The sequence below is a fragment of the Dunckerocampus dactyliophorus genome, chromosome 2, assembly GCF_027744805.1.
Source record: "Dunckerocampus dactyliophorus isolate RoL2022-P2 chromosome 2, RoL_Ddac_1.1, whole genome shotgun sequence".
Classification (NCBI taxonomy): Eukaryota; Metazoa; Chordata; class Actinopteri; order Syngnathiformes; family Syngnathidae; genus Dunckerocampus; species Dunckerocampus dactyliophorus.
This window is the reverse complement of record NC_072820.1, coordinates 26,285,024-26,300,500: the sequence shown is the minus strand read 5'-3', so window position 1 is coordinate 26,300,500 and position 15,477 is coordinate 26,285,024. Positions and strand designations below refer to the sequence as shown.

General features: G+C 38.5%; 1 protein-coding gene across 5 annotated transcripts in view; it reads right to left on the bottom strand.

Moving 5' to 3' along the window:
* Positions 1 to 15,477, bottom strand: part of LOC129194948 (guanine nucleotide exchange factor VAV3-like) — a 71,184-nt gene that overhangs the window by 18,520 nt on the left and 37,187 nt on the right. For 2 of the 5 annotated variants that reach the window (XM_054800517.1, XM_054800526.1), the window contains exons 20-24: positions 13,056 to 13,186; positions 7,982 to 8,047; positions 7,706 to 7,740; positions 7,500 to 7,616; positions 541 to 628 (exon numbers count right to left, since the gene is read on the bottom strand). In XM_054800517.1, the coding sequence (XP_054656492.1) occupies positions 541 to 628; positions 7,500 to 7,616; positions 7,706 to 7,740; positions 7,982 to 8,047; positions 13,056 to 13,186 (437 nt within the window). Of the gene's footprint in view, positions 1 to 484; positions 629 to 667; positions 768 to 7,499; positions 7,617 to 7,705; positions 7,741 to 7,981; positions 8,048 to 13,055; positions 13,187 to 15,477 lie in introns of those variants that run through there. The other 3 variants (XR_008573833.1, XM_054800542.1, XR_008573837.1) reach the window with 3 other exon arrangements.

Genomic DNA, 15,477 nt, shown 5'->3' with positions numbered 1-15,477 from the left:
ATCTCAGGTTTCAAGTGTGCAAAAACATGCAGCATTCATGGGGTAAACGTTTGCCTTTTTAGTGCTAGTGGAATATGCTATATAAGGAATTGCTGACTACATTCTTATTATAGCACATGTAGAATTATAGCGATTTAAAAAAAAAAAAAATTAGAGTACATTTTTATATTTGAATTATTTTGAAATACAATCATTGTATTTTGTATGAATGGTATGTATGAATGATGCCATTATTCTGCACTGTAGTGGAGTCAAATTAAAAACCAAATAATATAATAGAAATTTTAAAAGTCTAAAATAATTATAATAAAATGAAACTATATAAAACATAATAAAAAACAGAATATATTATATACTAAATTTAAAAATATAAAATACAACTATTTTATAATACAATTGACTAAAATACAATATAAGAGTATAATAATATCAGAGAAGCAACAAAACAAGCAAATATAAACCCATTCAAATAAAACATTTTTACCATTGCACTCGTGCATGATTCTACTCGTTCTTCACGCTTTATGGAGAATTTTTTACCAGCACGGTCTTGAAGTGTCGACTCTCTGCGATGTAAAAGCACCCATCCTTGGTCAGAATCTTAATGTGCTTGACTCTGTCGTTGAACCTGAGCGAGATGAATTAGACATGGGGTGCTAATCAGCCAGACACGCTTCAACGTCAGGCCGGCCTCCGTGTTGAAAGTCACGAAGGTCTGTCACCACCGCTCGCTACTGACTTGGACCATTCCGGATTTCCTGCTGGGACTGTGGGGAATTTGGTGTAAATAAAAAAAAAATAACCAGAAGTTTTTTTGGTGGTTTCATTTTTGTCAATCACGGACAACCCAAGGTATCTTGGGTAACACTAGTGGCCGGTGGACCGCAATTTGACAAACCCTGGTAAGACCAAACTCCTAAGGATTGTGTCTAATCATCCAAATCACTTCATAGCGTCAAGTATGAATGTATAGGAATGTATAGGTCGATTTCATGACTCAGTTTGCCTGCTCAATAATAAGCTTTGACTCACAGCAGTAAGAAATCATCATTCAGCCTCATCAGTGAACGTCAAGTGAAATGCCCATGATACCATGCCCATGATAATATCACCAATTAATTGTTCTGCTGTGGCGCCCTGACAGCAAGTGCTGATGTTCCCAATTCTAACTAACCTTGAAATGGAAAAAGCTCATCATTCTGTACATTGCATGTTGGATTCACTGTAAATTTCCCTGTGTGCGGTTGGTGTACGACAGCTGAGTGGAATTTCAGTCACACTGCCAAATCACTGATACATTATGAATACATGCTGCAGCATCCATTATTGATGTCTATTGAGTTATGTGCTGCATAACACATAAAGACAGATGAGACACGTTTGCTCCCCTCTTCCTCCCTCCTTCCCTCACGAGGGTATCACTCGCCACACAAAACTGACCACTCGACACCTCCACTTGATTAGATGCAGCTCTCCGTGTGAAGCTCCCTTATCGCAAAACGGCCATTCCTGATAAAGACATCAAGCGCCACTGAGGACTGGTGTTCAAAAGCTTTGAATTGGTGGGAGTGAGTCTGATGGGGTGTCACTAGCTGAATAGCTGGATCTAAGGATTTAGTGGCCCTTAATACGGTCAAATTTGGTGTTTAATTACCCCCTGGACTCTGTTTATGAGCACCAAATGTGAGAAAAATCGATCATTACCTCACTTGTTTGCGCAGGCTTCGCTAGACATGCCTGGACTGCTCAGCTACAAAAAAATATGCTAACCTAACGTGATGATGTTAATATGTGAGTGTAATGTTTGCACTTTAGCATCACATAGCAATGTTAGTGTGGCTATCGTTTGTGTCCTCCTGTCCCACTCCTTAATGTTACTATGTTGTATGTGATATGTGGCAGCAATACTGATAAACTCTAGCCTTGCAGAGTTACAGTGTATTGTGGTTAATTGGTTCCAGACTGGACCATGCTAAGTGAATATAAGCAAAGTAGGATTTCTTCTTCATAAATGGAATATTTTGGTAATTACAGCATAGAAAAACTGTTGACAATCTTCTAAATATGTTTTTTTTTAACATTATTCGAGCCCTCTAGACATGAAATAACAATTTATTTCGAACATGCATACAGGTTACATTGGAATGCTTCATGTTGCAATTAACCATTCCACATGTCCAAAAGGTATGAGCTTCAATAAGCACGTCTTATTTAATCCAACTGCTCTTCGTTTCACATCAATTGGGAATACATTAGTTTACTTATTCAACATGTACCCTTTACCTAATCTGAAATAATGTAACAAAATGATCACAATGTTAACACTGTTACAGTATAGTTAAGGTTTGTAGATCAAAATATAATTTAACGTTCCCTCGTCTGCTGTTGTCCGGATCCACTTTCAGGTCTTCCTGTCCTGCAATCTTTTGTGTTGTATTGTGTCATTGAATGTAGATACATGGGTTCCTAATTCCAGTACTTCTTGTTGAGAAGGCCCTTGCAAGTGATGTCAAATGTTGATGAATGAAATCTTTCCAACTGCGCCGTTCTTTGTTTATGGGTAGTATCTTTCATTTTTCTTGTTGTCATGATGATGTGATCTTTAATATTTATCCAGATCCTTGATCCCTTTGACAACAAGCACTCTGGCCTCTTGTGGTCCTCCATTTAGCTTGATGTAGATTTTGCAGTTGGCCTTCAAAGTACCTTGAATCTTTCCCTGCTTCCTCAAGTTTTGTGCTTTATTGGCGATGTAAGCGTTGTGTTTTGTCAGATGTTCACTGATGTAGACATCTGTACCTTTCAGCTTGTTTCTCTAATTCAATAGAGTGGTTTCGAATTTTCTGTTGGCGAACTTGACGATGACGATGGCGGATGATGTTTTTGCTATACAATGGAACACATGTATCGATGGTGTCGATAAGTACATCCACCTCCTTTGATTGTAGTAATTTTGCTCCGGATGTTCCTCCGTTGAAGCAACATGCATTTCATCTGGTTCTCCTCAGGACTCCTCTAGACTGCCCTGGTATTTCACTTGGGTATAAATTGGAGCCCCGTCAGGATCACATCGTTCATTTGTGCTTTGTGATCCACTATTCTTCATTTGTGCAATTATTTTTTTCTTTTGCTTCTTTCTCTTCCTTAAGAGCAGCGCCCTGGCAGCGTTATCATCTTGTAGTACCTTGATTTCATCCTGTAATATCATTTCACATTGCTCTATTTTCCTCCCTAAGGTTTTTGATTGCATCATGGATCTCAGAGAAGGTACTCTTGAAGCTGTCATTCTGTGATTGTACATTTCCAATCTGTGTTTGCAGATCTCTTAGATCTTGTCTTATTAGTGCTACAGTTTGTGCTACAGTTTCCTGCTGTTGCTTTTTCAGTTGCTCTTTCATTACATCCTTCAAGGTGCTATATAATATCAAATCCTTCTAATCAACAGCGTATTTGGCCCTGTTTCTGATTGTGGACCCAGATTTCGAGGGCCAGTATCATTTTGCACTTTGCGTGGCATTGTTGCTACGTAAACACTTTGAACTTCAGCAGTTAGCCGATCGGCTTGGCTTGCTTGCAGCTGTCAGCGCTTGTAAGCGCTTGTACTAGTGAGACTAGTGTTAGACAAAGAGATTTTCAGACTTGTGTGGTATCTTTTAGATAGACATATTCAGTTTATTTGGAGCTGTTAATACATACAACTATATATAATCCTGTCCTGTCATTTATCTTTATGTTAATTAAATACAATAAAAATTGGCATATTTTAGACATAGTTGCTATCGTGATTAATAATGATTGATTTAAAAACAAATTAATCTGATTCAAATTTGACAGCCCTACTTATTAATTCATATATTTTTGAAAAACCGTGATAGGGTGAAGCCACCAAATTACTGTATATGTCAGAAGTGGATCAAGTACACAATAGCACAGTTGTCACCAACTTTTTCGAGACCAAGATCCCTGGTCTCGGCCATGGACCTGCACAAGATCTACAAGCAGGATATATATATGCCGAGAAAATTCTAAATACAATATATGCTTAGGCTCCAGAATGCCCCCGAGACCCTAATGAGGAGAAGTGGCATAGAAAATGGATGGATGGATTATTATTGGTTGTTGGTTTCTATATTTCAGCTTTTTCTCATTGTGCCTTTTACTGTATTTTTATCATTTTTGTTGTTTTTTAAATTTTATTTTGTTTCTGCAGTGATGCAAAGACAATGAACCACGGGCTGCAGATGGCCCCTGAGCCGCACTTTGGGCACCCCTACACCCCTACTTTTGTGACTCTTGGTTGGGATTGGGCTTGTGGCGTCAGCTCCGTGAGCAAACCACAACTATTTGGCTTGTTGGCTCAGTGTAGAGGGCGAGCGATGCAGATTGAGGAGAGAGGGGCTGATCAATGCGCTACAACAGTCAGCCCACCGAGTCGGTGTATGAGGCGAGCTGGTCTACCAGTGTACCTCAGGCCGGGTTTTGGGAACTTGCTGGGGCGGTTGCTGCCTGGATAGTGGGGTGGCGTACGGGCGTGTTGGTCACTCTCTTGGAGGTGAGGGCACTGATGTGACAATAATTTTTTTTTCAAAATGATCTCGCGATCGACCGGCAAAGACCCAAAGATCGACTAGTAGCTCACGATCGATGGGTTGGCGAGCCCTGTAATAGCACTTCTTGGAGAGGCGTGGTCAAACACAGCTCATTGGCATTAAAGCTACACACACATGGTGTGTTGCAAACACGGCTGCAAGCACTTTTAAGCTGTCTCAAAAATATATTAATTAGTAAATCATCGCTGCTTCATGGTTGAGCATGGCCTCTTAATAGTCCAAAGATATGCATATTTAAGCAATTCTGACGAATTTGTTGCCTAAATGAAGCATTTACAAGCATACAAACAGCTAAATTAAGGCAAATACAAATAGAATGCATTTAGAAGATGCATTCAAGGACGTTGTGATGATGTGTATCTGTAATGTTATTTTGATAGTACCACAGGAAGTACTGTGTACAAACCAATCATAGGAGGAACAACAAGGAACTCTCCCATTGCTAACATGTGTGAATCTATATTATTCTATATTATAGTCTTGTTTTTTATTATTATAGTCTTATTTTGGTCTTATTTAGGTCTGATATGTCTTATTTTCTGTTATTATGTCTACTATATTGGTTAATACGAGTGTAAAGGTGACTATGGGGGTGTTTCATTTCATGTCTGAGGGCTTCAATAATGTTTAAAGCTGTATTTAGAAGGCTGTAAAAGCTTTTCTATGCTGTAACTACAAAAATATTGCATTTATAAATAAAGAATCCTACTTTGTGGAAAGTCACTTATATGGAACCAATTAAGCGCGATAAACAAGATTACTGTAATTATGGGAACTTGAAATACAGTACAATGGCAATATCACTTCCAAACGGCAACGACAGTCTGTAATATGTGAAAACGTACAGTCATAACAACAACAGTGAGCCAGTGTTTTTCGTACTTATTATGCTTCTCAAGGCATTACATTTACAACACCACATTACTTACTTACAGTGCGTAAAATTTTAAAGTGATACATACATCTTTGAAAAGTATACACCTGCTTAGTTTTCAGCAGCGTGTTGTTAGATTTTTACCTGCTTGGTTTTTAAGCAACGCTTTCAGTTTTTTCACCTGCTTGGTTGTCAGCAGCGCCATTATTTTTGTATTGTATTTTTTCCCTGCTGCTACTTTTCTCGCAGCGCTTTTTGTTTATCCTTTTTGTGTCCCGATATTTTTGTGTTTTTGGACTGTACCATTTTCGGACTCATTTTTGTATAAAATCTTTTGTTAACTGCCACGGTTGTCACTGCATTTTGGGTTCCATACACTGGCTTGCGCCGCTTGTGACATCTTCTTCACATAATAACATGGCCAACTACTGGCCTAGCTTGGATATTACGTGCATGCAGTCCACACCGGCTAAACAGAACATTTACTATTTGATGTACTTATTTATGATTATTTCCTTCTTGCACTTATCAGAAATGGAAGGTCATATAGACCTTTCTTTAAAAAAAAAAGACTCAGTTAGCTTTGGAAAAAAAGTCCCAACAAATGAAAAATGATAGCAAGTGCTGAGAGTTTGTAAAGACAGTTTCCAGAGTGTTTGTCAAAGAGGAGCACATGCGTCATCAGTATGCAAAGCGACTTCTCTGCAGAAGAAGACACAAACAATTGGTGGAAAATTAAAAGGCTTTGCCTTTTGTGTGTAATCCACTGATTTCTCTATGAGCACCTCAAGCAGCAGGCAGTTCATCTCTATTGTGTTTTGCATAATAGCATCCGTAGCTGAGCACCATGCGAGGAGAGGAGCAGTGCTGCATAATGTGCTAACCTTGACTAATTAATTGTTTGCCTGCTGAATCAATTAGCTAGCCTCCTACCATAACGTATCACATAGGAAACCACTCAATTCCTCAGGTTTTACAGAACAATGTGGAAAATGTTTGGCTCTTTAGCTGCTATGCTTGACTCTAGCTGAAGTCACTACTTGGAAGATGTGTGCTGGATCTGATAGCATTCTTACGATCTTAGTCGCTTCTTAGTCTACTCAAAGTCCCACAAAACATGAAGACCACAAGATTGTGATCTATTTGATTGTGATTGTGATTGTAAGATTGTGATTCAAACAGAAAACTCTAGTTGAGAACAGATCTATCTAGGAGGTTTAGTCAAGATTTAAAACTTCTAAAAAGTCCAATGGATTCAGAAGGTTCAGTCAAACCCTGTTCCAAGTTACAATGTTCACTAAAACACTAATGGCTCCAGGAAGTTCAAGGAAGAAAAGTTCCATATCAATGAAACATACCAAACAGCAGACAGGTCAGTCAAGCCTGGATACAGTCCGGAAGTCAAATCAATAAAGCAGATCGTCAAATATGGCTTAATTTAGAAATCCACTACAATCCAATCCAATATATCTTTGTCATTGTATCAGAAATACAAATCAATAGAAAGTGGATCCAATCCAATCTCTGTACTTCAAGGAAGATCAGTCAAGCTCTGTTCGCTTATCCATTCCGGAAGTCAAATCAAGTCATAAACAAATATCAGTCAATTATGGAGCCATCCAGAAAATCCAAGACAGCACTGATCTATCTTGGCCGCTCCATCAAAAAACAGATCCTTCTACCATGGATCCACTCACGAAATCCAATCCAACACTGATCTGTGTTGGTCGTTCCATCAAAAAATATCCTTCAACTATGGATCCATCCAGGAAATCTAATCCAACACAGGTATATCTCAGTCATCCTTCAAAAAATGTATCAATCTACCATGGATCCATCCGTGAAATCCAATCAAACGCTGACCTATCTTGGTTGTTCTATTAAAAAACAGACCCGTCTACCATGGATCTATCCAGGAAGTTCAATCTTTGTTTCTCCTAAAGGAAGTCTATGAATAAATCCTCAAGTATAAAACCTTTTTCGCTAAAACAGCCCCAAGCCGTGAGATGACTTACTTTATACTGATTGCGTACTCTGTGCACTCTCTACTCCTGTGCCGGACCAGATAGGTGCTGTTTCCTCGGTCCTGGAGCTCCACCTCAGCCTGGTACCTTTCCATAGGCCCTGCAAACCTGAACCGCCCGCAAACACAATCAACTTAATGAGAAAACAAATGAGAATGATGCTTTATTTTTGCCAGTGGTCAGTTTTCATTGCTTACCAGAGCTGTGCAGAGTAATCTACGGGCTTTGGGAGCTGGCACAGAAAAGAATGTGGTTATTTTGCCATTCATTGCACTGGAAACGTGGAGGTCATTCTTGGTAATGTGATATTCAAGCTACATTCTTGCAGCTAAAATCAAACCTCGACAGAGGTAGAGAAATATAATGGAAAGGCATATCTCTTGGCTCAGACATCAATAGTAGCCATTAGCTGCTAAAGGCATTGCGTTCACACTTAATGTGGCGTATTGATCAGCAGAAATATGCACACTTACACAGGGGCAAGGCCTCACAGCGTCGCTTGGAAAGAAGCCAGTCTTGCCGCTTGCCAGGATTTTGCCCTGCGAAGGCGACTGGATGTTAATCGCATTAAATTTGTCTCGGAGCGACCGCGCCTCCCCTCCCTTGCCCGCACCTCTGCTTCCCCACCAACAGGCGCAGATAAATCCTCGGCAATTAGCGCACAACAAGCGGCGCATCTAATTTGCAGCCCTGACTTAATTATGGTTGTGACTCTGCCGGCAGTTACGTTTGGACTGCATCGCAACAAGGGCCTCGTTTAGCCCTAAATTATGGATCTTATTCACGCCGCTGAATATCCAAACAGAGCCGCTCAAAGACTAAACAATTGTATTTCTGCAGGCATGTGAAGATATGAAAATCTACCAACATGTTTTTTTTCAATGACCTCCATCAAGCATGAATAAAGGTATTGATTTTCTCATCTTTTGTTGTTTAGTTAGCATGATTATGCAAAAACTACACAACCCATTTCCACAGAACTTTGTGGAAGGGCAGTGCAATTGCACAGCAACAACCTTTTCAATTGTTATTGTTCCACAAAACAGTGTAGAAAAATACAAATGAAGTAGAACAGCATGGCAGGAATATTTCGAATTGTTTGAAAAACCTACATTGTTAAGTGTTAAGACGTCTGTCTCTCTTCATTGTTAATTCCCTTTTTTCTTGCCATTTTTGTAGCAAAAATTACTTTCTCCAGTACAATGCTGTTCAACTGATGTTCAGGAGGGTATACTGTAATACCACAGTGTGTTCCGAATCCTGTAAGTACTCCAGAACTTGGAACACCTGTAGGAATTAGTTGCACCAACTGCCAAGGATTGATCAACCTCCATTTCTGCAGAACACCTTTAAATTTTCACCCATTTTGTGGTCACTGAAATGGGCCTTGCTCTAAAATTCTGAAATACACATTATTTTTCAGTTTTGGGTAACCTTACCTTTTTTGAACTTCTGGCACTTCACCACTTACCTTTGTACCATTTCAAGCTAGTCATTGGATTTTAACGACTTGAATTTCTATAAATAACTGGAAAAATTGGGGTGTTCTACAACCGGTAATGTATCTATTAACAAGAGAACCACAAAGGTTACCTACTGGGACCAAGGAAAACATTTAAAATAATCATAAGTTTAAGTAGTTTTACTTTCTTTCAGTTTTATTGTACAGTAATGAACTTCTGGAATGCTAAAGTGCTATACTGTAATTGTAACAGAAATGGAACTTACTTCAACAAAGGGTCTGAAATCATGTCAGTGTTACTTTGACTTTTTTTTACTTTAGTTTGTACAGTGATGAACTTTGAGGAATTCTGAAGTGCCATAATCACTGATAAATAACCTTAAAAACAAAATGGAATTTACTGTAACAAAGTGTCTGAAATCATGTTAGCGTGAGTAGTTTTCCTTTTTTTGTTTTATTTAGTTTGAACAGTGGTGGTGTGAGCAGTTTTACTTTATTTAGTTTTATTTAGTTTCAGTGGTTAATTTCTTTTTGAACCGTGAAATCGCACAAAACAAAAGTTTTGTAATACATATTTTTGCAGCTGTTCTTCAACCTTGTAGACAAAAGCCTTGGAGGAGGTCTGCGTTCTCGTGAGTTGTATTCTTCTTGTGAACTTGTTCCACCAGCTGAGTATATCTCTTAGTGTTAATATCAATCCAAAGGGATGGTCATTAGACTTTAGTGGGAGTTAGCATAGAAAATGAAGTCAATCTGTGAAGAGTGGAGCTCTTCATCCTGCTGTTTACGCTCCCAACTCTTCTTTATTAGGCTGAAATGCTTTTTTGGGGGTGGAAGCGTGCAAAGCCTGGCAGTAACTCAATTGGAGAGCAAATCTTTCACCATCTCTATGATTCATTCCTCGTAATAACATTTCATCAAAGCTTTTTGCGTCTATTTGTTATGCCGTTGATAAGCGTGCGATAAAGATTAAACTTATTACTCTGGTGGCATAAACAGGCAGCAGCCAAAGGATCAAATGAAATTACAGTGATTGATTGTATTGTTCTGCCAGGGGGATAGAGATAATTGCCTTCTGGGTAACGGGGGGTATGAATTCTCCACGCGCTGTAATTCCATCCTGCGGCGCCGCCGGGGACGCCCAAGATTAAAGGTACCCTGCGGAGTTTTAATTGTCGTCACAAGTGCTTCTGTTCGGATTCTGTGTCTCTCGCCGTAACCTCTGTGGACTACTGATACCTTAGGAGACAATATGAATGTCTTCTCTTTTTAAAAATACATCTTACTTATGTGCACTCTAGTTCAACTTTATAGGTTTAGTGCCAAGTGTTTCTATTTCTACTTCTTTATTGTAATTGAATTAGCATTCTTCAGGGCCAGCAAAGCCTTCTCTGCTGGAAAAACCTCTATCAGAAGCACTCACCTACATTTACAACTTCAATTCTAGTATTTTTCTACTAAAAAGTCTATCATCGTCATTTGGTAGCTTCCAGTACGTGTAGGTGTATGTTAGATTTTTTGTCCATTGCCTTATAAATCCAATCTGCCCAGAGCCTTCGGAATCAAGAATGCTGGCCCATGTCACATATTGTCATCACTTCGCCCTTCTAATATCACGGCTTCAAAATATACTAATTAATAAATCATCACTGTTTTGTGGTTGGTAAAATACAAATATAAAGCATTCAGGAGACACATTCGAAGACATTGTGATGATATGTAGTATTCTACACTGGTCACTATGTGTTAGTAAGGTTACACTGATGAGACAATAGCCACCAAAGGAAGTACTGTACAGTACAGAACAGAAAGTAAATAAGTAACAACAAAAAACTCTCCCAATGGTAACATGTGAATCTATATTCTGTCTTATTTTCCCTTATTATGTCTACCATATTGGGTAACAGGCATGTATCGGTGACTATAGGGGTGTTATTTCATTCTACAGGGCTCTAATTATGTTTAAAAAAAAAAACTAAGCAGAAAGTCATAAAAAGGTTTACTATGCTCTTAACGACGGCAATTCACTTATCACTATACACACTATTAACAATGTGGCTTTTTTTTTTTAACCAATCAGATCCAACAGAACAGTTGAACCTTGTGGGAGCTCTGCCGGATACCGAGTGCTTTTCTCGTTTGAAGTTAGTGTCAGTATTAAACATATGATTTCACTCCTCAGATAAGTTCCCCCCGCTGACAGCGACAAAGCTGCGGTTCTTTCAAAACTAGATAGGTCAAACGCTATTGGCACTGCGAGAAGCTTGCTAAATGGACTTCTCCTTGAGATGCTGCACCGTTATTAAAAGCTCCTCCAAAGGCCAGATAATGTCAAATATGGTAGTCATGTCGTCTTTCGTCAAACACAGTTTTGTTCATTTATGTTATGTTAAGGTTTGGAGTTCACTGTTGAATATGGACGAAAGTATATATTTTTAAGTTCTGCCTTATACCGAGTGCTTTTCTCATTTTAACCGTCAGTGTCGACAATAAACATATGATTTAACCCCTCTGATAAGCTCCGCCCACTTAGAGTGACAAAGCTGCAGCGACAGGTCCTGGTGGTGACAACACGCCCTCCTGGCAGCCGTCCCCTCGCCCTCCGCTTTGTCCTCTGTCACAACACGGAAAAACACGGACAGCAGCCAGCTGTGCTGCTGGCAAGGACTGGCGTGTGACTGGAGCGTCAGCATTAGCGGCAGGGAGGTTGCTTCTGCTGCCGCAACAGGCGAGATAAATCAGCACCCTTTCAAAAATAGATAAGGTCAAGCACTATGGGCCCTGTGAGAAGCTTGCTAAATGGGCCTCGACTAGAGGTGCTGCGCTGCCAAAAGCACTTCCAGAAGGTAGACCAGGTCTACTCCAAATTTATCAACTAAAGACACTAAGGGGTGACATCATTCACCATGATTTCATGTCACATGTGTCATATGACTGTACAGTAATGGTCCCAGTAACAGGCAAGAGCGTCTGACCTCCACCAAGGCAGAATAATAATGCCCGACAATGCCCCCATCCTACTATCCAACCATTAATAATGTTCTCTTCCAGTCCTGAAGGTGGCAGTAATGCACATTTAAAACAAGATGACACCTGCTAAACCAGTGAAGAAGAAAAACATTGCAACTGGACAGCTCATGCTCAATGACTAAGTAGGACAGCTCTAGTCTGAAGGGTTGGTGCAGGATCCAAAGTATACATATGATATACTCTAAACCAGGGGTGTCCAGACTTTTTCCAGCGAGGGCCACATACTGAAATATGAAGGAATGCAAGGGCCACTTCAATATTTTGTGAAAGAAAAGAAAAAGAAAAAAAATCTAATCTTTGTATTATACATGAAAAAGGATTTTATTCGTGTGAATTTCAACCTTTACGCTATTTTTCCTATTTTTGCTGTTTTTAAAAAAATGTTTCTAAAGTCTTTGTAAGTTTCCTTTTTGTAATATTATGACTTTATTCCCATAATATTATAACTTTCTCCACAATCGCAACCCTTTTGTTTGTTGTTTGTCATATTATGACTTAAAAAAAATTATTTTCTCTTTAATGTTTCAACTCCATGCTACCAAAATGACATTATTTTTCCTCATAATATTATGTTTTGTTATTCTCGTTAAATTACAACTTTTTTCTCTTGTTCTTCTATTTTGACTTTATTTTTATTATTTTATTATTATTTTTCTATTTTTGCTGTTGTTGTATGTTTTAGTTTTCTTGTTCAATTATATTTTTAGAACGTGGCGCGGGCTAATAAAAAACAGCCCTGTTCCGCAAATGGCCCGCGGGCCGCACTTTGGGCACCCTTGCTCTAAAGGCATGCCCTGACAAGAATGGTTTCACTTGTTTATGATGCAAATTATATTTATATATTTTTTAATAACCTTTGATCAAATTGGTTGTCGTAAACGACGGCGCTGTGATTTCATTTGCAAGCTAAAGGTGGTAACGGCTGACACGCAGGGCAGATTCAAACCCACGACTTTGCTGCAAAGACATAGCGTGCGGCGAGGTCCGCTGAGCCGTGACGTGTTATCTTTTTAGAGGGGTGACAGCTGTGGAGATGAGAGACCAGTGACACGCACCTGCCACCAGGAGCTGTGCAGGTCGGCGAACATCAGCTCGATCACGTCGCCTGCGTGAGCACACAGCGGGGGGCCGCACGGGGGCCAGGGGGCGCCTTGGTAGTCTCTGATCATCAGCATCCTGGGCAAACCTGGAGGACACTGAGTATGTTTATGGCTAGCTGTAAAAAGCAGAGGCTCATCTGCAGGAGGAGAAATCAGTGTGATAAATTCTCAAGAAAAACAGTTTTTTTGGTCCATAAATGAAAAATATTCATATGTCTGATAGCTTTTAGTAATATGAAACACCCCCACAACACCTCCACAACCACTGGGACTCATTTTACACATATAATGAACAAGCAACGGGGTCTCATTGTCAAACTTTATTCCTTACAAAATTCTCCATATATGTGGTCAAAAGTATTGGGTCTGTACACATTTTCACAGCAGATTATTTAGGGAAAATAACAGTGGAACGTAATAACAGCATGCATAAAAATGAAAAAAATATCAAAATAAGGCGACAAATGAAATATTCCACTTGTCTGTCATGCACTGACAACAAACTGAGGACAAATAGCGTGTGACTGGACAGCAGAGGTGTCCAAACTTTTTCAGCAAGGGCTACATAGTGAAAGTGAAATGATGCAACTTCGCCACTTTGATATTTTGTAAAGCAACCCATGTAGATATGCTAAGAAGTTATATATATTTCAAGAAAAAACTGCATCTCAGCTTTGTCATATACAAGTAGGTGAAAAAGACTTTTATTACTATCACGCTATGCTGTTTTTTTCCCCCATTTTTGCTGTTGTTTTTTTCTTCTTCTTAAATAATCTTAGTAAATGTTATTTTTTTAATATTATGACTTTATTCCCGTACTAGTTTGACTTTATTCCTATAATATTATAACATTTTTCTCCGAACCTAATTTTCCTTTGACTTTATTTGTTTTTTGTCATAATATTACTTTTTAGAATTTTGAAGAATTTTTTAAAAAGATAACACATTTTTTCTTAAATATTTCAACTCTGTTGTAATGCACATTTTTTCTTGTAAATTCCAACTTTTTTTTACTTTTTACTTAATATATTCTCATACAATTTCAGCTGTTTTTTTCCATTTCCTTACAAATTTTCTTCCCATAATTATGGCTTTATTCCCTTAAGAGTTTGACTTTATTCTCATAACTTTTTCCGCAACCTAATTTCTCCAAATTTCAAACTTTTTTCATTAGTTTGTTTTTCATGTTATGAAGACTTTTTTTTCAATTTCTACCGTTGTTTTTTTTTAACTATTTCAACTTTCTTATAATACATTTTCTTCCTGTAATTATGACTTTATTCCCTTAATATATTTACTTTATTGTCGTAAAATTGTAGCTGTTTTTTTCCATTTCTCCTGTTGTTGTTTTTTTTTTTCAATTTTCCAACTATTACGACTTCTTTCTTATAAATTTTCTTCCTGTAATTATGTCTTTATTCCCTTCATATTTTGACTTTCTTCTTGTAGTATTATAACTTTTATCACAACATAATTTCCCCAAAATTCCAACTTATTCTTTATTTTGTTTGTTTTTCATAATATTCCAATTTTTCCAATTTTTTCACGGGTATGCTGGAGCCTATCCCAGCTGACTTTGGGCGAGAAACGGATTACACCCTGGACTGGTCGCCAGCCAATGGCAGGGCACATATAGACAAACAACCATTCACACTCACATTCATACCTATGGACAATTTAGAGTCTTCAATTAACCTAACATGCATGTTTTTGGAATGTGGGAGGAAACCGGAGTACCTGGAGAAAATCCACGCATGCACGGGGAGAACATGCAAACTCCACACAGAGATGCCCAACAGAGATTCAAACCCAGATCTTCTGACTGTGTAGCCAACATGCTAACCACTCACTGTGGTTACGGTCTCACGGTCACTGTGCAGCGATATTACGACGTGCTTCTTGTAAATACAACTTTTTTCCCTTAATATTTTTACTTCATTCTTCAATTTTTCCATTTTTGCTATTGTTGTTTTTTTTTTTTTTTTTAGTTTTCTTTTTAAATTATATTCTAAATTCACTAAGGGTCCATAAAATAACAGCCCGGGCCAAACATTGGACACCCCTGCTGTAGAGTGAATGAAATAATGTGGAATAGAAAGGTGCTCCATAAATCCAATCAAATATTATTATTATTACAGTGAAACCTTTATTTTTGAACGCCCCAGTTTTTGTGTGATTTGTTTTTTGATGAAAATTTTCACCAAAATGTTGCCACAATTTTGTGCAGTTTTGGTATATTACACGTAACAAAGTAGTACGTTTGCCCTGTACTGTATCGTTCTGTGAAATGGAGTGCTCAAACAAAGCACCCTATGCGTTGCTGACGCGCTGTCCGTGCATTTTTTTATTGAGTGCGACTGTTAAAATAACCCACCAT